At 45.5% G+C, this 23272-nt stretch overlaps 1 protein-coding gene across 1 annotated transcript in view; it reads right to left on the bottom strand.

Annotated features, from left to right (window-relative positions):
- The window catches only part of dscaml1 (Down syndrome cell adhesion molecule like 1), a 586372-nt gene that overhangs the window by 5392 nt on the left and 557708 nt on the right, over window positions 1-23272 (bottom strand). The window contains exons 27-31 of the mRNA XM_043676579.2: window positions 19673-19828; window positions 16411-16441; window positions 7805-7923; window positions 4826-4978; window positions 2861-3055 (exon numbers count right to left, since the gene is read on the bottom strand). Coding sequence (XP_043532514.1) covers window positions 2861-3055; window positions 4826-4978; window positions 7805-7923; window positions 16411-16441; window positions 19673-19828 — 654 coding nt within the window. The remainder of the gene's footprint in view (window positions 1-2860; window positions 3056-4825; window positions 4979-7804; window positions 7924-16410; window positions 16442-19672; window positions 19829-23272) is intronic.

Here is a 23272-nt window from a genome sequence, read left to right as displayed (position 1 = left end):
GGGTTCACATCAACCCTACCATTCACCATCCCTCCAATTCCCTGTGTCTCTCACTCACCTTCCTGTTCCATGCCCCTTCCACTCCCGGTTGTGTGAGATAATGGAGAGGGAGGGGGCAATCAAGTGACAGAGGCTACAAGTGGGAGCAAAGGGGAGTGGGAGGGACGGGGAGACAGAGGGACGAGAGAGGGAGGAAATGGGAGAGGGAAGGATGGGGAGTGGGAGGGAATGGGAAAGGGAAGGATGGGGAGTGGGAGGAATGGAGAGGGGGAGGGAATGGGACAGAGAGGAATGGGGAGAGGATGAGATGGGATCGGGAGGGGCGGGGAGAGGGAGAGACAGGAAGGGGAAGGGAGGAAGAGTGGAAGAGACGGGGAGGGGGAGAGATAAGGAGAGGGATGGACAGGGAGCAGGAGGACGTATGGGAGAGGGAGGGGAGGGACGGGAGAGGCAGGGGCAGGGAGAGGCAGGGACAGGGAGAGGCAGGGAGGGGGAGAGGCAGGGATGGTGAGAGTAAGGAACGGGGAGGGATGGGACAGGGAGGAGGAGGGATGGGAAGAGGGAGAGAGGGGGAGGGGGAGGAGGAGGGACAGGGAATGGGAGGGACAGGGATGCAGAGGAATGCAGAGGGGGAGGCACTGGGAGAGGCAGGGATGGGGTGATGGAGGGAGGGAGAAGGAGGTATGGTGAGAGTAAGGGATGGGAAGGGACAGGGAGGGGGAGGGATGGGGAGAGGGAGAGATGGGGAGGGGGAGGGACAGGGAGTGAGAGGGACAGGGAGGCAGAGGAATGGGGAGTGGGAGGCACTAGGAGAGGCAGGGATGGCGAGATGGAGGGACAGGGAGAGGGGATGACAGAGACCAGGAATGATAGGAATGGTGAGGGTGGGGAGTGGTGAGGGTGGGAAATGGTGAGGGTGGGGGTGTGGTGAGGGTGAGGAGTGATGACGGTGGGAAGTGGTGAGGATGGGGAGTGATGAGGATGGGGAGTGGTGAGGATGGGGAGTGGTGAGGGTGGGAGTTGTGAGGGTGGGGAGTGATGACGGTGGGGAGTGGTGAGAGTAGGGAATCATGACGGTGGGGAGTGGTGAGGATGGGGAGTGGTGAGGGTGGGGAGTGGTGAGGATGGGGAGTGGTGAGGGTGGGGAGTGATGAGGATGGGGAGTGGTGAGGATGGGGAGTGGTGAGGGTGGGGAGTGGTGAGGGTGGGAATGATGAGGGTGGGGAGTGGTGAGGGTGGGGAGTGGTGAGGGTGAGGAGTGGTGAGGGTGGGGGTGTGGTGAGGGTGAGGAGTGGTGAGGGTGGGGAGTGGTAAGAGTGAGGAGTGGTGAGGGTGAGGAGTGGTGAGGGTGGGGAGTGGGGAGATTGGGGGTGGTGAGGGTGAGGAGTGGTCAGGGTGGGGAGTGTTGAGGATGGGGAGTGGTGACGATGGGGAATGATGAGGATGGGGAGTGGTGAGGATGGGGAGTGGTGAGGATGGGGAGTGGTGAGGGTGGGAGTGGTGAGGATGGGAGTGGTGAGGGTGGGGTGTGATGACAGTGGGAGTTGTGAGGGTGGGGAGTGATGATGGTGGGGAGTGGTGAGGGTAGGGAGTGATGACGGTGGGGAGTGGTGAGGATGGAGAGTGGTGAGGGTGGGGAATGGTGAGGATGGGGAGTGGTGAGGGTGGGGAGTGATGAGGATGGGGAGTGGTGAGGGTGGGGTGTGGTGCGGGTGGGAGTGGTGAGGGTGGGGAGTGGTGAGGGTGGGGAGTGGTGAGGGTGAGGAAGTGGTGAGGGTGGGGAGTGGTGAGAGTGGGGAGTGGTGAGAGTGAGGAGTGGTGAGGGTGAGGAGTGGTGAGGGTGGGGAGTGGTGAGATTGGGGGTGGTGAGGGTGAGGAGTGGTTAGGGTGGGGAGTGGGGAGATTGGCGGTGGTGAGGGTGAGGAGTGGTTAGGGTGGGGAGTGATGAGGGTGGGGAGTGGTGACGATGGGGAGTGATGAGGATGGGGAGTGGTGAGGATGGGGAGTGGTGAGGGTGGGGAGTGGTGAGGATGGGGAGTGGTGAGGGTGGGGAGTGATGAGGATGGGGAGTGGTGAGGGTGGGGAGTGGTGAGGGTGAGGAGTGGTGAGGGTGGGGAGTGGTGAGGGTGAGGAGTGGTGAGGGTGGGGAGTGGTGAAGGTGGGGGTGTTGTGAGGGTGGGGAGTGGTAAGAGTGAGGAGTGGTGAGGGTGAGGAGTGGTGAGGGTGGGGAGTGGGGAGGATGGAGAGTGGTGAGGGTGGGGAATGGTGAGGGTGGGGAATGGTGAGGATGGGGAGTGGTGAGGGTGGGGAGTGATGAGGATGGGGAGTGGTGAGGGTGGGGTGTGGTGCGGGTGGGGAGTGGTGAGGGTGAGGAGTGGTGAGGGTGAGGAGTGGTGAGGGTGGGGAGTGATGAGGGTGGGGAGAGGTGAGGGTGAGGAGTGATGAGATTGGGGGTGGTGAAGGTGGAGAGTGGTGAGGGTGGGGAGTGATAAGATTGGGGGTGGGGAGTGGTGAGGGTGAGGAGTGGTGAGGGTGAGGAGTGGTGAGGGTGGGGAGTGATGAGGGTGGGGAGAGGTGAGGGTGAGGAGTGATGAGATTGGGGGTGGTGAAGGTGGAGAGTGGTGAGGGTGGGGAGTGATAAGATTGGGGGTGGGGAGTGGTGAGATTGGGGGTGGTGAGGGTGGGGAGTGATGAGGGTGGGGGGTGGTGAGGGTGGGGGGTGGTGCGCCCTGAAATATCAGGCAGTGTTACATCAAATAATGTTGCTTTTTAAAATACACAGTGTAACATTGCAAATGATTAAAGGCATGAAGAAAAGAATAAGGATGAGGAAGCTCTGATCCAGTGTTAGCTCTCCTACCTGTGTCCTGGGAGAGACTTGCGCTGTAGCTATCACTTTCGGTCACGGTTATTCCATGCTGTGACCCCACCGTTCTCCAGTCAGAGGTCAAAGTCCGGGCTGGGGTTGAAGCTTGACACTTAGTTAGGGTCCATTGGCTGGAATATCTATTCCGTGTGCTGTGTGCTGATTTGACACTCTTCCTAGCAACAGGATCTGACAGAAAGGGAGGAGTCAGAGCACTGAGGTAACTAAGTTTATGTTCCACAAGAATAGTTGGGGCTCATTCTTTGCTCTTCAATTATTTACCATAGAAGGGCAAAAATAAAAATAGATACAAAAGTGGCAAGGCCAGTGCCATCTGTGTGCAAATGCTCCATCTTCAGATATTTTTCACCAAGTTACCTTCGTTTATTTTTCCTTTATTTTTTCACAGGATGTGGCCATTCCTGGCAAGACCAGAATGTAAGCTTGGATTTCAAGGGGCAGTTAAGAATCAACCACATTGTTGCGGGTCTAATTTACATTTAGTCCAGGCAAGAATGGCCGATTCTTTTCCCTCAAGGGCATTTGTGAACCAGATTTTTTTTTTTAAAACCAGCAATTGACGGTAGTTTCCTAGCATCATTTCTGAAACTCACTTTCAATTCCAGATTTTATTAACAGATGGGCAGTGGCTTTGATGGGATCTCAAACCCTTGCTCCAAAAAACTTAGTCTGATCCTGTAGGTTACTAGTTCAGGAACATAACCGTGACACCACAGCTTCCTCTAGAGGTGGGAAAACAGGGTCCTCCTGAAGTCACTAATATTGAATTCCATGGACCTAGTATCTTGTGTTTTTTCTATGTCTGGGTACAAATCATGGCAGTAAATTATGGAGGAGAGAGGGGACAGGAGAAAGAAACACTGAGGTTTTGTTTATCTCCTAGCTTGGGAATGTCCAGTGTGTCATTCAATGCATACTAAGGCTTCTTGCCAATGTGACTCTGTTGCTACGTTACCCTTTATTAAATAAACCACCAGGAGCCAGTTTTTCTGTCTGCTAAAGGGTTTATAAACTGAAAGTAGAAACAAACGCTGGAAAGACACAGAGGATGTTACAGGCCAGTGTGGAAAGGGAAAAGGCTAACACCTCAGGGCACAATCAGATTGAGTCAAATTCTAAAGAAAGGTCTTTGGCTTACAATGTTAACTCTGCTTCTGTCACCACAGAGGCTGCCAGACCTGCTGGATTTCCACTGGCTTGCCTTTTCATTTCCAATACCACACATCTGCAGTATTTTGGTTCTTGTGTAAATAAAAAAATTCTTATTCTAAAAGGGTCTGGCATTAAAGCTTCAGCGCTTGTACAGGTACAGCTCCTATTGCCAATCTTGAAGTGAAGTTTGAACTTTATAAAATTAGACATGTACAGTTATGAAATAAAAACAGGTCACCCAGCCCAAAGTGTTTTTTTTAAATTCACTCTTGGGATGAGGGTGTCGCTGGCTAGGCCAGCATTAATTGCCCATCCCTATTAGAGGTCAACCCTATTGCTGTGGATCTGGAGTCTCATGTAGCCTACTCCAGGTAAGGATGACAATTTCCTTCCCTAAAAGGCATTAGTGAACCAGATGGGCTTTTTCACCAGCAATAGATTCATGATCATCATTAGACTCTTAACTACAGATTTTTAAAAATTGAATTTAATCACCATTTCCCATGGCAGAATTTGAACCCAAGTCCTCAGGTCTCTGGATTGATATTCCAGTGATAATATACCTCCCCTAAATGTGCAAATGCTAACACCCCACACAAACTCTCACTTCTTTGTTTAACTCCATTGAGGCTGTTATTCTATCCCTTTCTCTTTCATGTACTGCTGTACAAATGCATCTATGTTATTTGGATCAATTAGGACAGGCTCCATATTCTAACCAGCTCAGCTTTCGATTCCATCGATTCGTAGCTTCTCGGTAAATCCTTAGAAGGCTCTGGTACTCACTGGTTCCAGGTCGGATGTCTGACATGTCAATGAGTGGCCCTGTGTTCTGGATCATTGCTGGATGGTGGAGAGAAACACCAGTGCAGAAACTCTGGGGGTTTACAGACTGACTAAATTCGGATTCTGTCGCAGGAATGGTTGCCTTGTCGTCTCCTATAGCCAAAGGAAGACAGAAAGCGAAAATGTGAGGTGCTTCTGTACAGGTCATTGCTGGAAGAACCAGAGGTAACAGGAATAAGGAACAGGTTACACAGTGGGATAAACCCTTTAAAGGAAAATATTTGCAAAGCCATAGGGAAAGAACAGGGAAATTAGAAACAGAAAATGTTGCAAGTACTGAGTAGGTCTGGCAGCATCTATGAAGAGAGAAACAGAGTTAACAACCTAGTGATCTCTCCGTAGGATGTGAAATGATAATTCACTCCCTTCCCACAGATGCTACCTGACAAGCTGAGTACTTGCACCATTTTCTGCTTTCATTTCAGATTGTCCTTATCTGGAGTGTTTCAATTTTGGAGTAGTTGGGCATATTATCAAAGGGCTGGCAGACAGGATGGGCCAAAAGGTCTCTTTCTCTGCTCTGATCTCCACTAGTTCTATGACTGTATAGCAAGGCTGGGGGAGATGGGGCCTGTTCCTCCTCAGCTGGTGGAAGGTAGACCAAGCATAGGAACAGGAGTGGTCTATTCAGCCTCTCACTCCTGAACCACCATTCAATATGATCACAACTCAACCTATCCCCAGATCTCTATCTGTCACTGGCAATCAAAAAGCTGTCAGGTTCTACCTAACTATATTTAAAAATTAAGCTTCCACAGCCCTGTGTGGTTGAGAATTGCGAAGATTCATAACCGTTTGAGTAAAGAATATTTGCCTCATCTTGGAACTAACTGGCATCCCCTTTATTTTTAAATGGTGCCCCCTAGTTCTAGACCCCCCAAGCAGGGGAATCATCTTTGCTGCATCAATTCTGTCTGTCCCTTCAATTATTTTGCAAGTTTCAATGAGATCACCTCACATTCTTTGAAAGTCGAGAGAACATAAGCCAATCTCTCTTCATGGACAATTCCGGGAACAAGTCTGGTAAATATGCATTGCTCTCTCTCTCTCTCTCTCTCTCACACACTGTCTCTCTCTCTCTCTCTCTGTCTCACTCTCTTTGGTGATAATATGTCTCCTGAGATAAGGAAACCAAAACTGTCCACGATAAGAGCTGGAAATCACAGCAGGTCAGGCAGCATCCGTGGACAGAGAGGAAGCTAACATTTCAAGTCTAGTGTGGTCTAACTAAGCTCCTACACAATAGAAGCAAGACGTCACTACTCCTGTACTCAAGTCCTCAAACTAGAAGTCCGGAAACAAAATGAGCATCAAAATAGATCCAAATAATCCCAAATCTGAGACACATATTTAATATCTTATTAAAGCGAATCAGCTGTAATCTGTAAAGGTACAACTCTCCCCGTGAATTGGTAATACCTGTTGCTCAGTAGTTTGAGAAAGTCAAGTACAGCATTGTATTCTGTCCTTTCACTAGAATAAGGATAACCTTCCAATATAAGATTTACGATCTGGGTAGTTCTTCAAACAAATCCACAATTTCTAAACAGGCAAAGTTTACGTGGTCTAATTATACAGGAACCCAATGGACCATTCAAGCCCTCTGGTTTGTTCCAGCATTCAGTCAGGTCATTACTGATTGGCACTTCACGTGCCCTAATCCACACAACTCTGTAACCCTTCAAACCCTTGGCTTAAAAAATCTATCAATTGCACTCTTGAAAATTTAAATTAACAAGATGCATTTGAGCAAGGTATTAATCATCGGTGATATTGAGAACTCGAAATCAATGTGAATAGATTGTTAGATCAGTCCCATTTGTTTCCTCTGTACAGTGATCCTGTTTCACCTTATCATAGAAACATTTGGAGTGGAAATGGGACAGGTCAAGAAGGTTGCTGTTATAAAATAACACACCAGACAGGGATCCTCGCCCCTAAACAATTCCCCCTGTTCACCCACTTTACCTCAGCCATTAGGAGCGCACTGTTCTGACTTAGAAATATCGAGAGAACATAAGCCAATCTCTCTTCATGGACAATTCCGGGAACAAGTCTGGTAAACATGCATTGCTCTCTCTCTCTCTCTCTGTCTCACTCTCTTTGGTGATAATATCTCCCCTGAGATAAGGAGAGTTCCTTCAGAGTTGCTAGGTCAGAATCCTGGAACTCCCTCCCTGACGGCATTGTGGATGTACAGACAGCATGTACACTGCAGTGGTTCAAAAAGGCAGCTCACCACCATAAAACGCCAGCTCAGTCAATGACACCTACATCCCATGAATGAATTATAGAAAAAGCAGGTCTAACAAATCATGGGGCACAGTAAAAGACTGCTTTGCTCTTTGTTTGTCCAACTCTGCTGACTCAACCTCCCAACCTGTGCCTCAGTTGCTCCTCTATCCAATGGGGTGTCAAATTGCCCTTTTTATCTATCTCTAGGCTGTGTCTCAATGGCACCCTGACCTTTCCGTGGTAACATCCTATGTGCCTTCTCATCCTACACTCAGGTTTCTAATTCTTTTTCAACTTTTTTCCATTGACATTGGGACCCTTCACCAGATGTAACAAATGCAGTTGGGTGGGACAGTGGCTCAGTGGTTAGCACTGCTGCCTCACAGCTCAAGGGATTCGGGTTCGATTTCAGCCTCGGGTGACTGTCTGTGTGGAGTTTACACGTTCACTCTGTTTCCACTGGGTGCTGTGGTTTCCTCCCACAGTCCACAAAGATGTGCAGGTTAGGGTGGATTAGCCATGGGGAGTGCAGGGATAGGATGGAGAACTAGGTCTGGCGTGTGATGCCCTTTGGAGGGTCAGTGCAGATTCGATAGGCCAAGTAGCCCCTTTCAACACTGTAAGGTTCTATGACTTCTGGAAATTTTAAATATGACCCAGCATGGTGTCACCACTGTCACATACCCAGCTGTTTAATCCCCTCTTTGTCCTCTATCAACAGTTGCACCCTAGGGATGTCAATGTGAAGACGGGGTCCTTGTGGCTGCCCCTTCACTGGAGTATCGAAGCTCCGATTATTCTTGCTGTAAGAAAACATTTTGAAAAAAGACTGTCATGGTTCAGATAACAACATGCATTTATGTAGCACGTTCAACATAGTAAAAGCCCCAAGGTGTCTCGCCGCAACATTATGACGTAAAATCTGACAGATTCAAAGGAAAATAGGAAGTTCATAGGTGTTTATCTCAGGACAGTTACAAAAGGCTTGCACTCATGCTTGCAGCTGAACTCCCAGGTTGATCTGGGTGTCTGTTTCCTCATCTCTGAGATCAAACCCAGGCTTCAAGAGTGCAGTGCTGGAAAAGCACAGCAGGTCAGGCAGCATCCAAGGAACAGGAAAATCGACGTTTCGGGCATAAGCCCTTCATCAGCAAACCCAGGCTTCACCAAGCAAGCACAGTGAGGACAGCTCAGTTACTGGATCAAACCCAGAACCATTAGCATAAATGATTTGGATGAAAATGTAGGTGATATGATTACTAAGTTTGCAGATGACATGTAAAATGTTAGAGTTGTGGATTGCGAGAGTAGTTGTCAAAGGATACAGCCGGATATAGATCAGTTGGAAAGTTGCTTGGGGAAATGGCAAATGTAATTTAATTCGGACAAGTGGGAGGCAATGCATTTTGGGAAGTCAAATCCAAAAGAAAAGTATACAGTAAATGGCAGGACCCTTAGGAGTTAGAAAGATCTACAGAGGGATCTTGGGGTGCAAGATCCCTGAAAGTGGCAGTTCCAGCGTGTAAAGTGAGGTATATAGCATGCTTTCATTCATTTGTTTGGGCATTGATATATGTTGGTAAGCCAGATTGCAGCTGCATAAAACTTTACTTAGACTACATCTGGAGTATAGTGTGCAGTTTTGGTCACCACACTATAGGAAGGGTGCGGAGGCTTTGGAGATGATTTGAAAGAGGTTTATCAGCATGTTGCCTGGATTGGTGTGAATTAACTATAAGGAGAGATTGGACAAACTTATATTGTTTTTGCTAGATTGTTGGGGGTTGAGGGGTGACCTGTTAGAAGTGCATAAAATTATAAACGGCATGGATAGGGTGGAAATGTTAAATATAAGTATGGTGGCTCAGTGGTTAGCACTGCTGCCTCAGTGCCAGGGACCTGGGTTCAATTCCCACCTTGGGCAACTGTCTGTGTGGAGTTTGCACGTTCTCCCTGTGTCTGTATGGGTTTCCTCCCACAGTCCAAAGATGTGGATGTTAGGTGAATTGGCCATGCTAAATTGGCCGTAGTGTTAGGTGGAGTAGTCAGGGGTAAATATAGGGGGGTGGGTTACTCTTCGGAGGGTCAGTGTGGATTTGTTGGTCCGAAGGGCCAGTTTCCACACTGTAGGTAATCTAATCATAAGGGGACATAGGTTTAAGGTGAGACGGGGAAAGTTTAAAGGAGATATGCAAATTTTTTACGCAGAGGGTGGTAGGTGCCTGGAATGTTTTGCCAGGGGAGGTGGTAGAAGCATATATGTTAGCAACATTTAAGAGGCATGTAGGCAGAGACATAAACAGGCAGGGAATAGAAGGATGCAGACCTTGTGCAGGCAGATGGGACTGGTTTAGAATGTCATCATGGTCAGCACAGACATGGTGAGCCAAAGGGCCTATTGCTGTGCTGTGCTATTCTATGTTCTGTTAAACCATGTAGTGCTCCTATGACAGTTTCTTCATGTTGTTAAGTAACAACCCAATCCAAGATCATAATGTTACCCAAATCAGTTTACTGTTGGTTTCAGCACCACGGCTAGCAACTCCCAAAGGAAGACCCCTGCCTTTCATACTGGAGAAAATAAATCTGAAAGTGCGAGGGACAACAAAGCAAGTCAATTGTGTGAAGCTTCCCAAACATTTGACTTACCTCTGTGTTTTTTGTTAATCAAAACGAGAATCATTACCAAAATCAATAGATTTTCCGATATATATTTATAGCATGCCAACTTCTATCAGAAATTACTCTTTATCTTCAGAGGTATGTCTTCATCAGAAAGAAAAAGAACTTATATTTATATAGCACCTTTTACGTCCTTGTGATTTTACAGTCAATGGATTATCTTGCGTCACAGTCAGTGTGGACAATTGCAGCAGATTCCCCAATAGTAAAATAGTGACAATTTTGCCTTTACGTGGTGCTGTTGGAAGGAACATCCTGGCCAAGACTGAGAGATTTCCCCTGCTCCTCATCATACAGTTCCATATGAGGTCCTTTACTGTTCACCCAAACAGTCATATTACAGTGTAATATCACATCCAAATGACAGCACCTCTAACAATGCTGCAATCTCTCAGTAATACACTGAAACCTCAGCCTAGATTTAGCATTTAAACCACAGACCTTGAACCAATAACTTTCTGATGGAGTAACAGGGAGCTATGCTGATTATGATTACAAGTTCTCAACAAAGACTTATCCTTGAGTTTTCCTTCCCCCGTTACATTGACATGCTAAACTCCTATTCCCTCACTGCAGCCAAACTACCACACACTGCTTCTGGTAATTACTTTTGCGTTAACTTCATGGAGGGATTTATTTAGTTTTGGGGTTTACTACAGTCCCCACAGCAAGTGCTTGCACTGATGCCAACCATCTGTGCAGTCTAAGTCAGTGATGATATTTACAGAAGGTGATTAGGGAACACATCAAGAGATAATCTGCGGATGATCCTTTTGGGGAACGTCCATGCCAGGGTGCACAGCAATGCATTAGGAATCCCTTATGAAATGTAGTGAAGAATCTGAGCAAAGGTTACTACTGAAAAACCATAGTGACATTTCTGAGCAAGCAATCTCTCTTCAACAAACTGGTGGCTAGAATGAGTTTTCAGTTTAATGGCTTTAATATAAGTGCAACCTAGAATCAAAGAAATGTTGATATATCTGGCATGGTCGGCCATTTGGCCCATTCTGCCTTTTTTCACCCTCTGAAATAACAGTTGTACTTTGTGCCTAGTCAGAGGATAGAAATTCTACAGTGTGTAACACACCTCCTGACTCCTCAAAGCCTCTCCACCATAAACAAAGTCAGGAGTGTGAGTGAGAATGGAATGCTCTCCACTCACTTGGAATTGGTCATGCTAAATTGCCCATACTGTTAGGTGCATTAGTCAGAGGGAAATGGGTCTGGGTGGGTTACTTTTCGGACGGTCAGTGTGGACTTGTTGGGCTGAAGAGCCTGTTTCCATACTGTAGGGAATTTAATCTAATCTAAACTAACTTTTTGCTTGAATCCAAAGTGTGGCATCATTTAAATACCTTTTTTGTTAAATCCATAGGCACCAATCAACAGTGTTACTTTGATAAAATCCAAGAAACTCAACACTATGCTGAACAAAGCTATCTACTTAACTGACACCTCATCCATCACCTTTCACATTCTCAGCCTTCACCACTGATTCCCATTACTAACAAAATGCAATGACTCACAATACATCCTTTGACAGCATCTTCCTAACCCATGAAGTCTACCACTTGGAAGAACAAGGGTAGCAGATACATGGGATCTCCACCATCCATCAGCTGCTTGCCAAGGCACACACCACCCTGACTTGGAAATATATCTCAGTTCCCTCAATGTCATTGGGTCAAAATCTGGAAACTTCCTCCCTAGCAACACCGTGAGTGTCCCTGAGGTATTTCAGTGGGTCAAGAAGATAGCTCACCACCACCTTCTCAAGGGCAATTATGGGCAGAAAGTAAATGCTGACAGAGCTAATGATGCCCATGTCCTGTGAACAATAAGAAAAGGAATACTCCCTTTGCCTTTTGTCTATAATCTGCATATTTCTCATGCTCAAGTACCTGTCTAACTTGATTTTACATTTACTTATAGAATCATTAATTAAGTAATAATAATGAATAAGTAATTCTCCACAGAGAAGGTTGCAAATCTTAACAACTCTGTTGAGAAAAATTCTCCTGGTCTCACGTCTTGCTGTTTTGCCAATGATTTTAACTCATTTTTTACTCACTTTGTCATACTTCACTATTTGCCTCAAAGACACAGTGAATGTCCAGGAACTGGAATCTGATTGGTTTGTTCCCATGTGAAAGAAGTATTTTCTGACCTCATATGTCCTTCAAATGCTTCAAGGAACAAATGTTTCCCCCTCAGTTCAAGTTCAACTCAGGCTGTTAGGCTAAAGTTTGCACAAGGTAATGGTTCTGAAAGGGTTAATGTTGGAGACTGCACTAAGCTCCACTCAATCTGACAATGTCGTACAGACTAGGGTGGGGAAATCATGAGAATAGCTCTGGATCTCAAAGGGGCCAGATGTGCCCTCTCTGTCGCCTAATAGTCTAAGTAACAATGTCTAACTAATTTGTGTGAATTGTACCTAATTACTGTTGTATGATAAATTGTATTTAATTAAGACAAGAGCCTTTTCTTGTTAAGAATCACTAATGGTTGACCCTCCACCAATATAAACCAAATAGATCCTCAGACTAAGTCAAAGAGGATTGGTGGATGTATCCTCCTACAGAGAAATACCACAACATTGCATCAATTTCCAATATAAATGGGCATGAAAGCAAGGCACAAAACAAAGCAGGAGTACCTTGCAGAGAGAGCTGATACTCAGCATTCCCTTTGGTTTTCTTATTGGCTGTGCAAGCCATGCCTGACACTTACTCCCGGCGCCAGAAGTGAATGCTGTGATTGGTGCACTGAAAACAATCATCATGTGTAGGACAATGGAGCCCCTGTATACATGCTGAAAAATGTGTTGCTGGAAAAGCGCAGCAGGTCAGGCAGCATCCAAGGAGCAGGAGAATTGACGTTTCGGGCATAAGCCCTTCGTCAGGAATGAGGAAGGTGTGCCAAGCAGGCTAAGATAAAAGGTAGGGGGAGGGGAAATGAGGAAGCTGGAGAAATCTGCATTCATCCCTTGTGGTTTGAGGGTTCCTAGGCAGAAGATGAGGTGCTCTTCCTCCAGGCATCGTGTTGCTATGGTCTGGCGATGGAGGAGGCCAAGGACCTGCATGTCCTTGGCGGAGTGGGAGGGGGAGTTAAAGTGTTCAGCCACGGGGCGGTTGGGTTAGTTGGTGCAGGTGTCCCAGAGGGGTTCTCTGAAACGTTCTGCAAGTAGTCTGCCTGTCTCCCCAATGTAAAGGAGGCCACATCGGGTGCAGCGGATGCAGTAAATGATGCGTGTGGAGGTGCAGGTGAATTTATGACAGATATGGAAGGATCCCTTGGGGCCTTGGAGGGAACTGAGGAGGGAGGTGTGGGCACAAGTTTTGCATTTCTTGCGGTTGCAGGGGAAGGTGCTGGGAGTGGAGGTTGGGTTGGTGGGGGGTGTGGACCTGACAAGGGAGTCGCAGAGGGAGTGGTCTTTCCGGAATGCTGATAGGGGAGGGGAGGGAAATATATCCTTAGTGGTGGGGTCTGTTTGGAGGTGGCGGAAATGATGAAGGATGATACGATGTATCTGGAGGTTGGTGAGGTGGTAGGTGAGGACCAGTGGGGTTCTGTCCTGGTGGCGATTGGAGGGGCGGGGTTCAAGGGCGGAGGAGCGGGAAGTGGAGGAGATGCGGTGGAGAGCCACATCAACCACGTCTGAGGGGAAATTGTGGTCTTTGAAGAAGAGGCCATCTGGGTTGTTCCCTCCACCCTCCAACCCCAAGGGATGAATGCAGATTTCTCCAGCTTTCTCAGTTCCCCTCCCTCCATCTTATCTCAGTCCAACCCTCGGACTCAGCACCGCCTTCTTGACCTGCAATCTTCTTCCTGACCTCTCCGCCCCGACCCCTTCTCCAGCCTATCACCCTCACCTTAACTCCTTCCACCTATTGCATTCTCAATGCCCGTCCCCCAAGTCCCTCCTCCCTACCTTTTATCTTAGCCTGGTTGACACACCTTCCTCATTCCTGAAGAAGGGCTTATGCCCGAAACGTCGATTCTCCTGGATGCTGCCTGACCTGCTGTGCTTTTCCAGCAACAAATTTTTCAGCTCTGATCTCCAGCAACTGCAGTCCTCACTTTCCCCTGTATACATGCACAGCTGGACATCTTCGTGGGGACTGGTGTGTGACAAACTGTGGCAGGGCATTGCAGAATGGGCAACATCTGATCAGGTATCATTCAGAAGTCTGCCTGATCTTCCAGTCAGTGTCTCTACTGGAACTAACCTACACCATATTGGGTCGGCATTGCCAGGTTAGATCGAAGGGTCTGTTTCCATTCTGTACATCTCTATGACTTTATGACTCTGACTTTGTGCTGAGGTCAGGCATCATGGTATTGGTCTGGACAACTGGACTCAGGGAGCACCAGTTCAAATCAGATTGAGAATCCCCAAAGCAGTTTTGGTTTTTAATAAGAAGCAGGAACCAGTAAGTTATCGGCAGAAAAGCCTAACTGATTCTCTGATCTCCTTCAGATAAAGAAACCAGCTTTACTCAATCTGGCCTGTATGTGACTCCTGTCCACTCTAACTGACGTCTGAAGTAGCCTCGCAGGCCACTCAGTGAGTCCACAAGACCGGCAAAGAAATGAACTTGCTAGCAATGTCTACATCAAGAAGAATTCATTTTTTTTTCCTAAAAGGACACAAGCCACAGCACACCTAGCCCCTTGCTCACTCACCAAACCACCCCACTTCAAATATTGAATATTTTGGGGGAGTGGGGGTTGGGCTGGATGTTTTACAAAAAAAACGAACAAAGAATTCCTGGCCAATAACCAGTGTTCACGCATGGTTTGGCAGGGAGGTGAATTAAAATGGGAAAGGCAGGTTGACATCTGAAAATAAGATCTGAGCTAATATTCCACAAGAGACTCTCTCCCTCTCTGTGTACCTGTGATGCTGACTGTAGCCTTTCGGGGTATTTGTTTCTCAATCTTATTGGTACTGACCAGGTGATAAACAATTTCCATCCAGTCAAAATAATTACAGCTTCTATTTTCCTTGTTTCCTGCAACAGCGTTGGTTTGAAAATCTCGGAACCTCCAGACTCTTTTACCACCGTTTCCAATTTCATTTTCAAAAACTACTTTGAGGTCTTGTTCCTTTCAAAGCACTCTGCTTCACTCTGAGTGTGATTTCCACTTTGAGCCATGCAACAATATATCAGTGTCACATCTAATGAGAGACGTCTCCTCAACTTGTGTTTCTTTTCTTTTTGTTCTTTGAACACAAGAATTTAAATTATTTTTTTGCAGCAGGAAGCATGTCACTGAAAACCAAAAAGGTAAAATGGTAGGGGGGGGGCTGGGGAGGAACTTCCAGTTCTCTTCTGAGGCTTGCTTTGAAGTTGCAGATGAAAAATCAAGTGAAAATCAAAGAACCTTACCACTGATTGACTCTGTATCATTACAGAGATACAAAGGGGAAACTGCTTCTATTCTGAACAAGCTGTGGCTCAGCGTCAACACTCCCACCTCACAAGCTCACTGCAAGTCCAAGAGCCAGTCCAGGGCACAAAAACTAGGCACCTGAAAATGTGTTGCTGGAAAAGCGCAGCAGGTCAGGCAGCATCCAAGGAACAGGAGAATCGACGTTTCGGGCATAAGCCCTTCTTCTGCCCGAAACGTCGATTCTCCTGTTCCTTGGATGCTGCCTGACCTGCTGCGCTTTTCCAGCAACACATTTTCAGCTCTGATCTCCAGCATCTGCAGTCCTCACTTTCTCCTACAAAAACTAGGCAGACACTCAAATGCTGTGCTGAGGGAGTGCTCCACTGTTGGGGGTGCTGTTTTTCTGATCTGATGTTAAACTGAGGCTTCACCTTCCATCTCAGCTGGATGTAAATGATTGTGTGTCATTATTCTGAAGAACAGCATGGGAATTCATGGTGCCTTGATCAATATTTATCCCTCATCAAATAACACTGAGAATTGATTACCTGCTCATTATCTTCTTGTCTTACTTGTGGGATCTTGCTGCGTACACATTTGTGGCTATGATTTCTACAATACAGCAGTGATTGCACCTTAAATTGACTTTACTGGCTTTAAAGTATGTTTGGGACATCCTCAGTCAGGAAACAACAATATAAATAATATAATTTAACTATAAGGAAACTGACTTTTTGTGACTGGCAACAATTCAAAGTGCAGACACTCTAGATACAGAGATTCTCATGGAAATATTAAAGGTGTTGCCGCTCTGGTGCAGATATTCCAGGTATCGATATTCTAGATGCAGATACTGCAAATGCATATATTCTAGACGCAGATACTGTAGATGGAGATATTCTAGATGTAGATACTGTAAATGCATAGATTCTAGGTGCAGATACTGTAGGTGGAGATATTCTAGATGTAGATACTGTAAATGCACATATTCTGGGTGCAGATACTGTAGATGGAGATATTCTAGATGTAGATACTGTAAATGCATATATTCCAGGTGCAGATACTGAAGGTGTAGATATTCTAGGTGCGGATACTCCAGATGCAGACTGCAGATACTCTTGGTAGATACTTTATGTGCTATTATTCACTATGTAGAAACATATAGATGCAGTGATTCTTGCTGCAGGTTTCTAAGCGTGTCTTACCTTATTAGCATTTCTGCCAGGCTCTTTGCATCTGAAATATATGAAAAAATGCAATGATTAGTTTCCAAGAAAAGGAAAAATTGCTTAACTGTTAAAGCTCCATATGGGAAGAATTTTGACAGAACTGTCTTTGATTTTTATGGAATTTGAAAGATAGCCAGAAAGAGCACTGATGAAACTTATCATCCATTATGATTGGCAAGCATGAGTGACTGGTTTTAAAAAAAGAATGTACTGTAAGAGACCAGAACCGCTACCAGCTGTTCCGCTCTCACCCAACACTGTGACATTTAAATGGGTTATAACTCCACAGGCATCAGTGGTCTTTTTAATATCTCTTTCAGCTAGCCACACTTAATAAATGAGTGTCCCAATTTCAGTCCAAACCCAGGGGACACAGGCAGGCAAAGGCAGATTTGAAATCAGCCATGTCACTCAAACTCCTGTCAGAGGGAGAGGTCCCATTTGAATATCTTCAATAAATGAGCTCAATGACAATGACAAGAGATGTCTGGTTGAAATGAGAAAAAATAGATAAAAGCGTATTTACTGACATCAGTCATCAGGAAAGTATGAATTTAAATGGATATAAACTTTGCAAAACTAACTATCTTCTTATGAAAGGGTCATGATTTATCCCTGTGCAGAATATTTTGAGGTCACGTAATTCTGTTCTGTATAGTAATGGGTGCTATAACAGTGGAGAGAAGGCCAGTGAAATGAGATGGATGTTAAACCTGGCGTTAGCTAGGTGCTCTAAGAATTTACCTTGGGGAAAACTAGAAATGTGTGCTAACAAGGAGGTCTCTCACCCTGGTTTGGTTGGTACATGAGGAGCTAAACAGCGTCTAGGACAAGGCAGCGACTTGATTGACACATTGCCACCATTTTAAACATTTGTTCCCTTCACTATTCATGCACAGTGGCTGCAAAAACTCACCAAGGCTCCTTCTATCGCAGTACCTCCCAATATGTGATCGATAATGACAAAGACAGCAGGTGCTTGCAAGTTCCCTTCCAAGCTATCCACAAGATCAACTATTCCTGGGGTTGGGATTTTTTGTTATTCATTCACAGGGTGAGGGCATCACTGGCTAGGCCAGCATTTATTGCCAATCCCTGATTGCCCAGCGGGCAGTTAAGAGTCAACCACATTGATGTGTGTCTGGAGTCACAGGAGACCAGATCATGTGGGAATGGCAGTTTCCTTCCTTAAAGGGCAGATGGGCTTTTCAACAATTGGTGAAGGATTAATGGTCACTATTAGACTCTTAATTCCAGATGCTTTTTGAATTCAAATTCCATCACTGCCGTGGCTGGATTCGAACCCAGGTTCCTGGAATATTACTTAGATTAATAGTCCAGCGATAATACCACTGGACTGTGTGTGTGTGTGTGTGTGTATAAGTCTGTGTGCATGTATGTGGGTGTGTGTATATGTTTATGTGTGCCTGTGTATGTGGGTATGTGTTGTGTGTATGTCTCTGCATGTATATGTGTGTGTGGGTGTATTTATTTGTCTGTGCATGTGTGCATGGCCATCTGTATATGCGCATGTGTGTGTGCGCGCGCGCATCTGTATGTGTCTGCGTGTCTATGTGGGCATGTGTATATTTATGTCTGTGTTTGTGTGTGCAAGTGTGTAAATGTCTGTGTTTGTGAGTATATGTGTCTGTGTGTGAGAGACAGAGTGTGTGTGAGTATTTGTGTGTGTGAGTGTATGGCTGTATGTGTGTGAGCGTGTCTGTGTGTTTATTTGTGTGTGTGAGATAGTGTGTGTGTGTGTTTGTGTGTGTATGAGAGAGAGTGCATGTGTGTGTGTGCATGTGTTTGTGTGTGTGTATGTGAGAGTATGTGTGTGAGAGAGTGTGTGTATGTGTGTTTGTGAGAGAGAGTGAGAGAGAGAGAGTGTATGTGCCATGGGGCATAGATAATTATGAAGATGCCGTGAGTGAGAGGAGTTGAAGTGTACAGCTGGTAAATCTCAGGGAGTTTTGAGATTGATTGCAATTGAGCTTCGAGGCAGTCTCAAGACTTGGCCAGTTATGGAGCGTTCAGTCAGAACCTAAACTCCAGCAAAGCTTCACTGATGAAGAAAATCAGTCAGCTTCTATCTTAGTTCATCCATCTGTAGAAACCCACCCTCCTCCCATCATCTCTCCCAAATGTCCCTTAAATGAATCCAAGGATTTTGTCGGTACTGTCCAAGCCGGTCGTCCAACTCAAATCGGTGACCATCTGGTCAGCACTGCCCTCCTTTAACCACCTGTGCTATCGTGGCACTCTTCAAAGGAGAAGACTCCAGTGCAATCTCAGCCAGATTTCTTCTCTTTGTAATTGGCACAGCCAGGGAATGTGAACAGAACGTAAGGACACATCCTATCAGCATCACAAAGCTCCTGCTGGCTCGCTAACAGTTGGGAAATAATTAGGCATCCAAGGTGTTCTAGTATAAAAATTAAAATCACAGAACCTAGAAAGGTCCAGTCAAGTTCCATTGTATTAAATGGACTGCACACAATTCACAGCAGGAATGCTTCAACTTTGTGGAGGAGACAAAAACAAGACAAGAAATCACAGAGACCTCATCTTTAAACAGATGGTAACTCAGCATTCTTATATTATAGATTTGATGAAATTCAAAGTTCTAAATCAAAACTAGCAAATTCTCACTAAGAACAGACTTTACTTTCTGACTCAGCTAACTGATATATTCAACTTTTATTGATCTTCCTTACCCCAGAATGTAACTCATTGATATGTAACATATCTCTCCTAGGTGGCCACTCGATGTCACTGAGAGTCAGTAGCTGATGGAATCACAATCTTGTGCTCACTGACATGCTGATTCCACCAGGTGGGGGAATCTCTGGATAGACTGGGTTGGGGGTGGGGGTGAGAAGCACCCAACTCCAGCACAAAAGGTCAATCCCAGAATCCCCACTGTTACTCAGGTCAAAGTCTTTGGCTGTGGGGTCTTCATTTCATTCATTCAAGGGAATGGGGGTGTCGGTGGCTGGGTTAAGCTGAGAAGGTGGTGGTGAGCTGCCTCCTTGAACTGTTGTAGTCCCCATGGTGGGTAAATAGACCTACAATTCGATCTGGGAGTGGATTTTGACCCAATGACTCCAGGACCCTGGCTCTCAAATCCACACTGTGTTTTAATCAGTTGAGCCACCAAGAGAGAGCTTTGCAATCACCTCAGGAATAATTAGTTTGACCCGAGGGTACTCACCCATGTTCTCTGACCCCTCCCACTTACCGCGCAGTCTCTTCAGGCGTTTCTCCTTCCGTTTCTTCCTGATGATGAACAGGAGTGCCACGGCAACCGTTGCCAGGATCACAGGACAAGCTATGGTGAACAGTTTCTTCACGTCATCTCCCTCTCCTTGGATCGATTTGATTGGTGGGATAGTGCCTAACATATCAGAGCATGTTAAAAAAAAATCAACATCTAAATGATGAGAGATACCTGGAAACAAATTCCGAGGGGGTTAGAAACAGGTCATGAACTGTAATGAGGATCCTGAAATAGTTCACAAGTGCCTTAGGCCTGAAATCAGATTTCAGTGACTTTGAAATTATTTGTAACATATACATTTTTTATTCATAAATGACTTAGAGCTCACTTGGTCGCTCTTAAAGTTCCATCCCAAGTAATACCAGTGATACGTTCATTCATGTTATTCTCCTGTGAAGCATTTTTGGATATTTTATTACATTAAGATTGATTATAAATTCAAATTATTGTTGCTGTTATTGTATTCACTAGAGTTTAGAAGTATCGAGGAGATTGAAATGTGTCGGATTGTAACAGGGCGAGTGAGGTTAGATGCAGGAGGGTGCACCCTATTTTGGAGAGACCAGAACCGTGGGTCACAGTCTGGATCAGTGGTGCTGGAAGAACTCAGCAGTTCAGGCAGCATCCGAGGAGCTTCAGCAAAATCGACGTTTCGGGCAAAAGCCCTTGATCAGGAATCACAGTGTCAAGACATTGGCTGGATAATTTTCATCAACCCATTCAGAGATGTTACTTTACACTTCTGGAATAGGTGGGACTTGAGTACAGGTGTCCTGATGGCAGACATAGGGACACTGTACCAACCGGCCATTTATAACTGAGATTAGGAAACATTTCTTCATTCAGAGGGTGGTTAAACTGTGGAACTCACTACAGCAGAAGGTTGTGGATACTGGGTCACTGACTATATCTAAGAAAGAGATGGATAAGTATTTAGATATTAAAGGCATTGATGGGTTTGGAAGGACAGGCCTACTCTTGCTCCGAGTTCCTTTGACTGGAGAAATGCAATCATTACAGTTTTAAAAAGGAGCAAGCTCCATTTATATAATGCCGTTAGCTTTGAACAATGTCTCATTGGAAGGTAGAAGTAAATGAGACCAACCTTTACAGATGAGGTTGTGTTACTGACCAGTTGGTGCTTTTAAAATTCAGATTATTAGTTATCTGTGGGAGTGGAGTAAAATCTGGAAATGGTGTTTGGATGCAGATCAACTTTGCCTCAGTGATTAGCACTGTTGCCTCACAGCGTCAGGGACCCAGGTTCGATCCCTGCCTCGGGGACTGTCTGTGTGGAGTTTGCCCGTTCTCCCCGTGTCTGCATGGGTTCTCTCCGGGTGCTCCGGTTTCCTCCCACAATCCAAAGATTTCCAGGTCAGGTGTATTGCCTATAGTGTGAGGTTCATTAGTTGGGAGGTAAATAGAGGGTAGAGAAATCGGTCTGGGTGGGTTACTCTTCAGAGGGTTGGTGTGGACTTGTTGGGCCGAAGGGCCTGTTTCCATACTGTAGGGAATCTAATCTAATCTAAAACTTTGAACCAATTGAGCTGTAGGCTAGATGCCCAAGGGGCTGAATGGTCTCCTCTTCCTTGTAATGTTCCTATGAATGGATTAATCAGTCAATGTGGAATTAAAATACAAGGTGGGGGCTCTTGTGTAGCAGTGGCATGATACAAATCTCTAGACCAGGACGCCTGGGTTCAAATTCCACTTGCTCTAGAGGTGTGTATCTCTGAATCGGTTGATTAAAAAATATCATAAAAGGGGCACTGGGGGAACTGCCTGAACCATGCAAGTGACAGCTTTGTTTTGGACAGAATTCAAAAGGAGAGTATATTGGAGCAAAAGAAGCAAAGACTGTTCAGAAAAGCTTCTCTTTTCGTAGACATTGGTTGGGAGCTGGAATGTATGGTTCAAGTGACAGTTCAACTGGTCCTTTCAAAGGGGGAACTACATTGTTATCGGAGAGGGAAGGATGTGTAGGATTATGGGGTAGAAATCAGGAGAATGGCACTGGGTGAACTACATCTTCAGAGACTAAGCCCCAGCATGACAGGCTGAATGGCCTCATTCTGTACCTCGACAATTCAGTGATACTCATGATATTTGCAAAATTGGATGTTGTGACAATGCTGCTCCTTTAACAAGGCTATGGTTTTTTTTCAAGGGGTCGGAAAGGCAGAGGTTCCAATACATCTGAGTTTAACTTCGAGAAGAAGCTTTTAAAAAATATTTATACAATGAAAGGGGAGTTGCCATTTCTCCCAGTACAAGTTTTGGTTTGGTTTGGTTTTAGCAAGCTGTTTTGTTTGTAGCTACTAGTCAAGTTTTAGCTGGGAACCCAGAAAAGCTGCTGGACCCGAAGAAACAACTCCATACTGATCGTGTCTCTCTCTGACATCTCTCCTATAAGAACCTGCGTTTGATTTTACCTGTTTTTGCTGAGAGGGTGTTTATGGGGATGTAGCCAGTTTTTGGAACAGCATAATTAAGTTACGTTGTCATGTTGATTGGGTTTAGAAATAGGATATTATTCTAAATTTGGTTTTCTTTTTGCTCATGTGGAAATAAATTCTGTTTTGTTTAAAACTGAGTTGCTGGGTCAACCGCATCACTCCTGGAATATCCACTCTATACCTGTTAAAGCAGTTAGAAAAGTTAGGGCCTAGGCTATCTTCTTAAAATGTTTTGAGGAGGTCTGTCCTGGTTCATAACAATGCTGGTGTGGTCTAAGAGTGGGATTCCGAGGTTAATTGTGAGAGTAGAAAGAGAGGAAGGATAAAGAAATCTGGGAAATCTGGAACCAAACCAGCAATCTACAGGAAATACCTATCAACTGTTCACCTGTCTTTCCCTTTGCACAAATGCTGATAGTTCTGTTGTTTATTTCCTGCATTAGTTCTGAAATGGCAGGCTTATTGAGATATCACTATTGTTTGGAATAGCTGGCATTCTAGTGTATGGGTGCATTGGCCACACCACAATTCTCAGCATGAGGTCCCCTCCTTTATTTTATTGCACCTTATAAAGACATATTCCAGACAGTACATCTGTGCTCCTTTAACCCACTACCTTATATTTGGCAAAATACTCATTCATTTTATTGGATTTTACATTTTTGCCAACAATTTACAGCTGGAAGACACAGACTTGCTTCTTTTTCACTTTCTTATGCTTGCTTTGATGCTGCTATAAACAGGGACTTCTAATGTTTCAGTGGAAGCTGCTAGGCAACACTTTGCGACTTGAAGCTCATAAACTCGTCAAAGTCAGCAGGTCTCCTTGGTAAATAACTGTCATACAATGAGGAGGAGCCAGGGTGCAGGCAACAGGCATTGGGGGGGGGGCATGGTTTCTGAATGCCATCCTTGTTTCCATGGCTATGTTCACACCTGGGTGTCCTTGGAGAGTGATCACACAGTGTCCATCAATATGTTTGTGCTTTTAGGGAAAGGTGAGCACTGCAGGGGGTGGAGTGCTCCCAACTCCATTTTGATATAACCCCTTTCCCTCTCCACCTCCTCTCCCTCACTTTGTTGGTCTGTAGTTCCCTTGCCTGGC

The sequence above is a fragment of the Chiloscyllium plagiosum genome, unplaced genomic scaffold (genome assembly GCF_037043375.1).
Source record: "Chiloscyllium plagiosum isolate Xiang-an unplaced genomic scaffold, Cpla_swu_hap1 HiC_scaffold_29, whole genome shotgun sequence".
Classification (NCBI taxonomy): domain Eukaryota; kingdom Metazoa; phylum Chordata; class Chondrichthyes; order Orectolobiformes; family Hemiscylliidae; genus Chiloscyllium; species Chiloscyllium plagiosum.
This window is presented reverse-complemented; position numbering and strand designations above follow the sequence as displayed.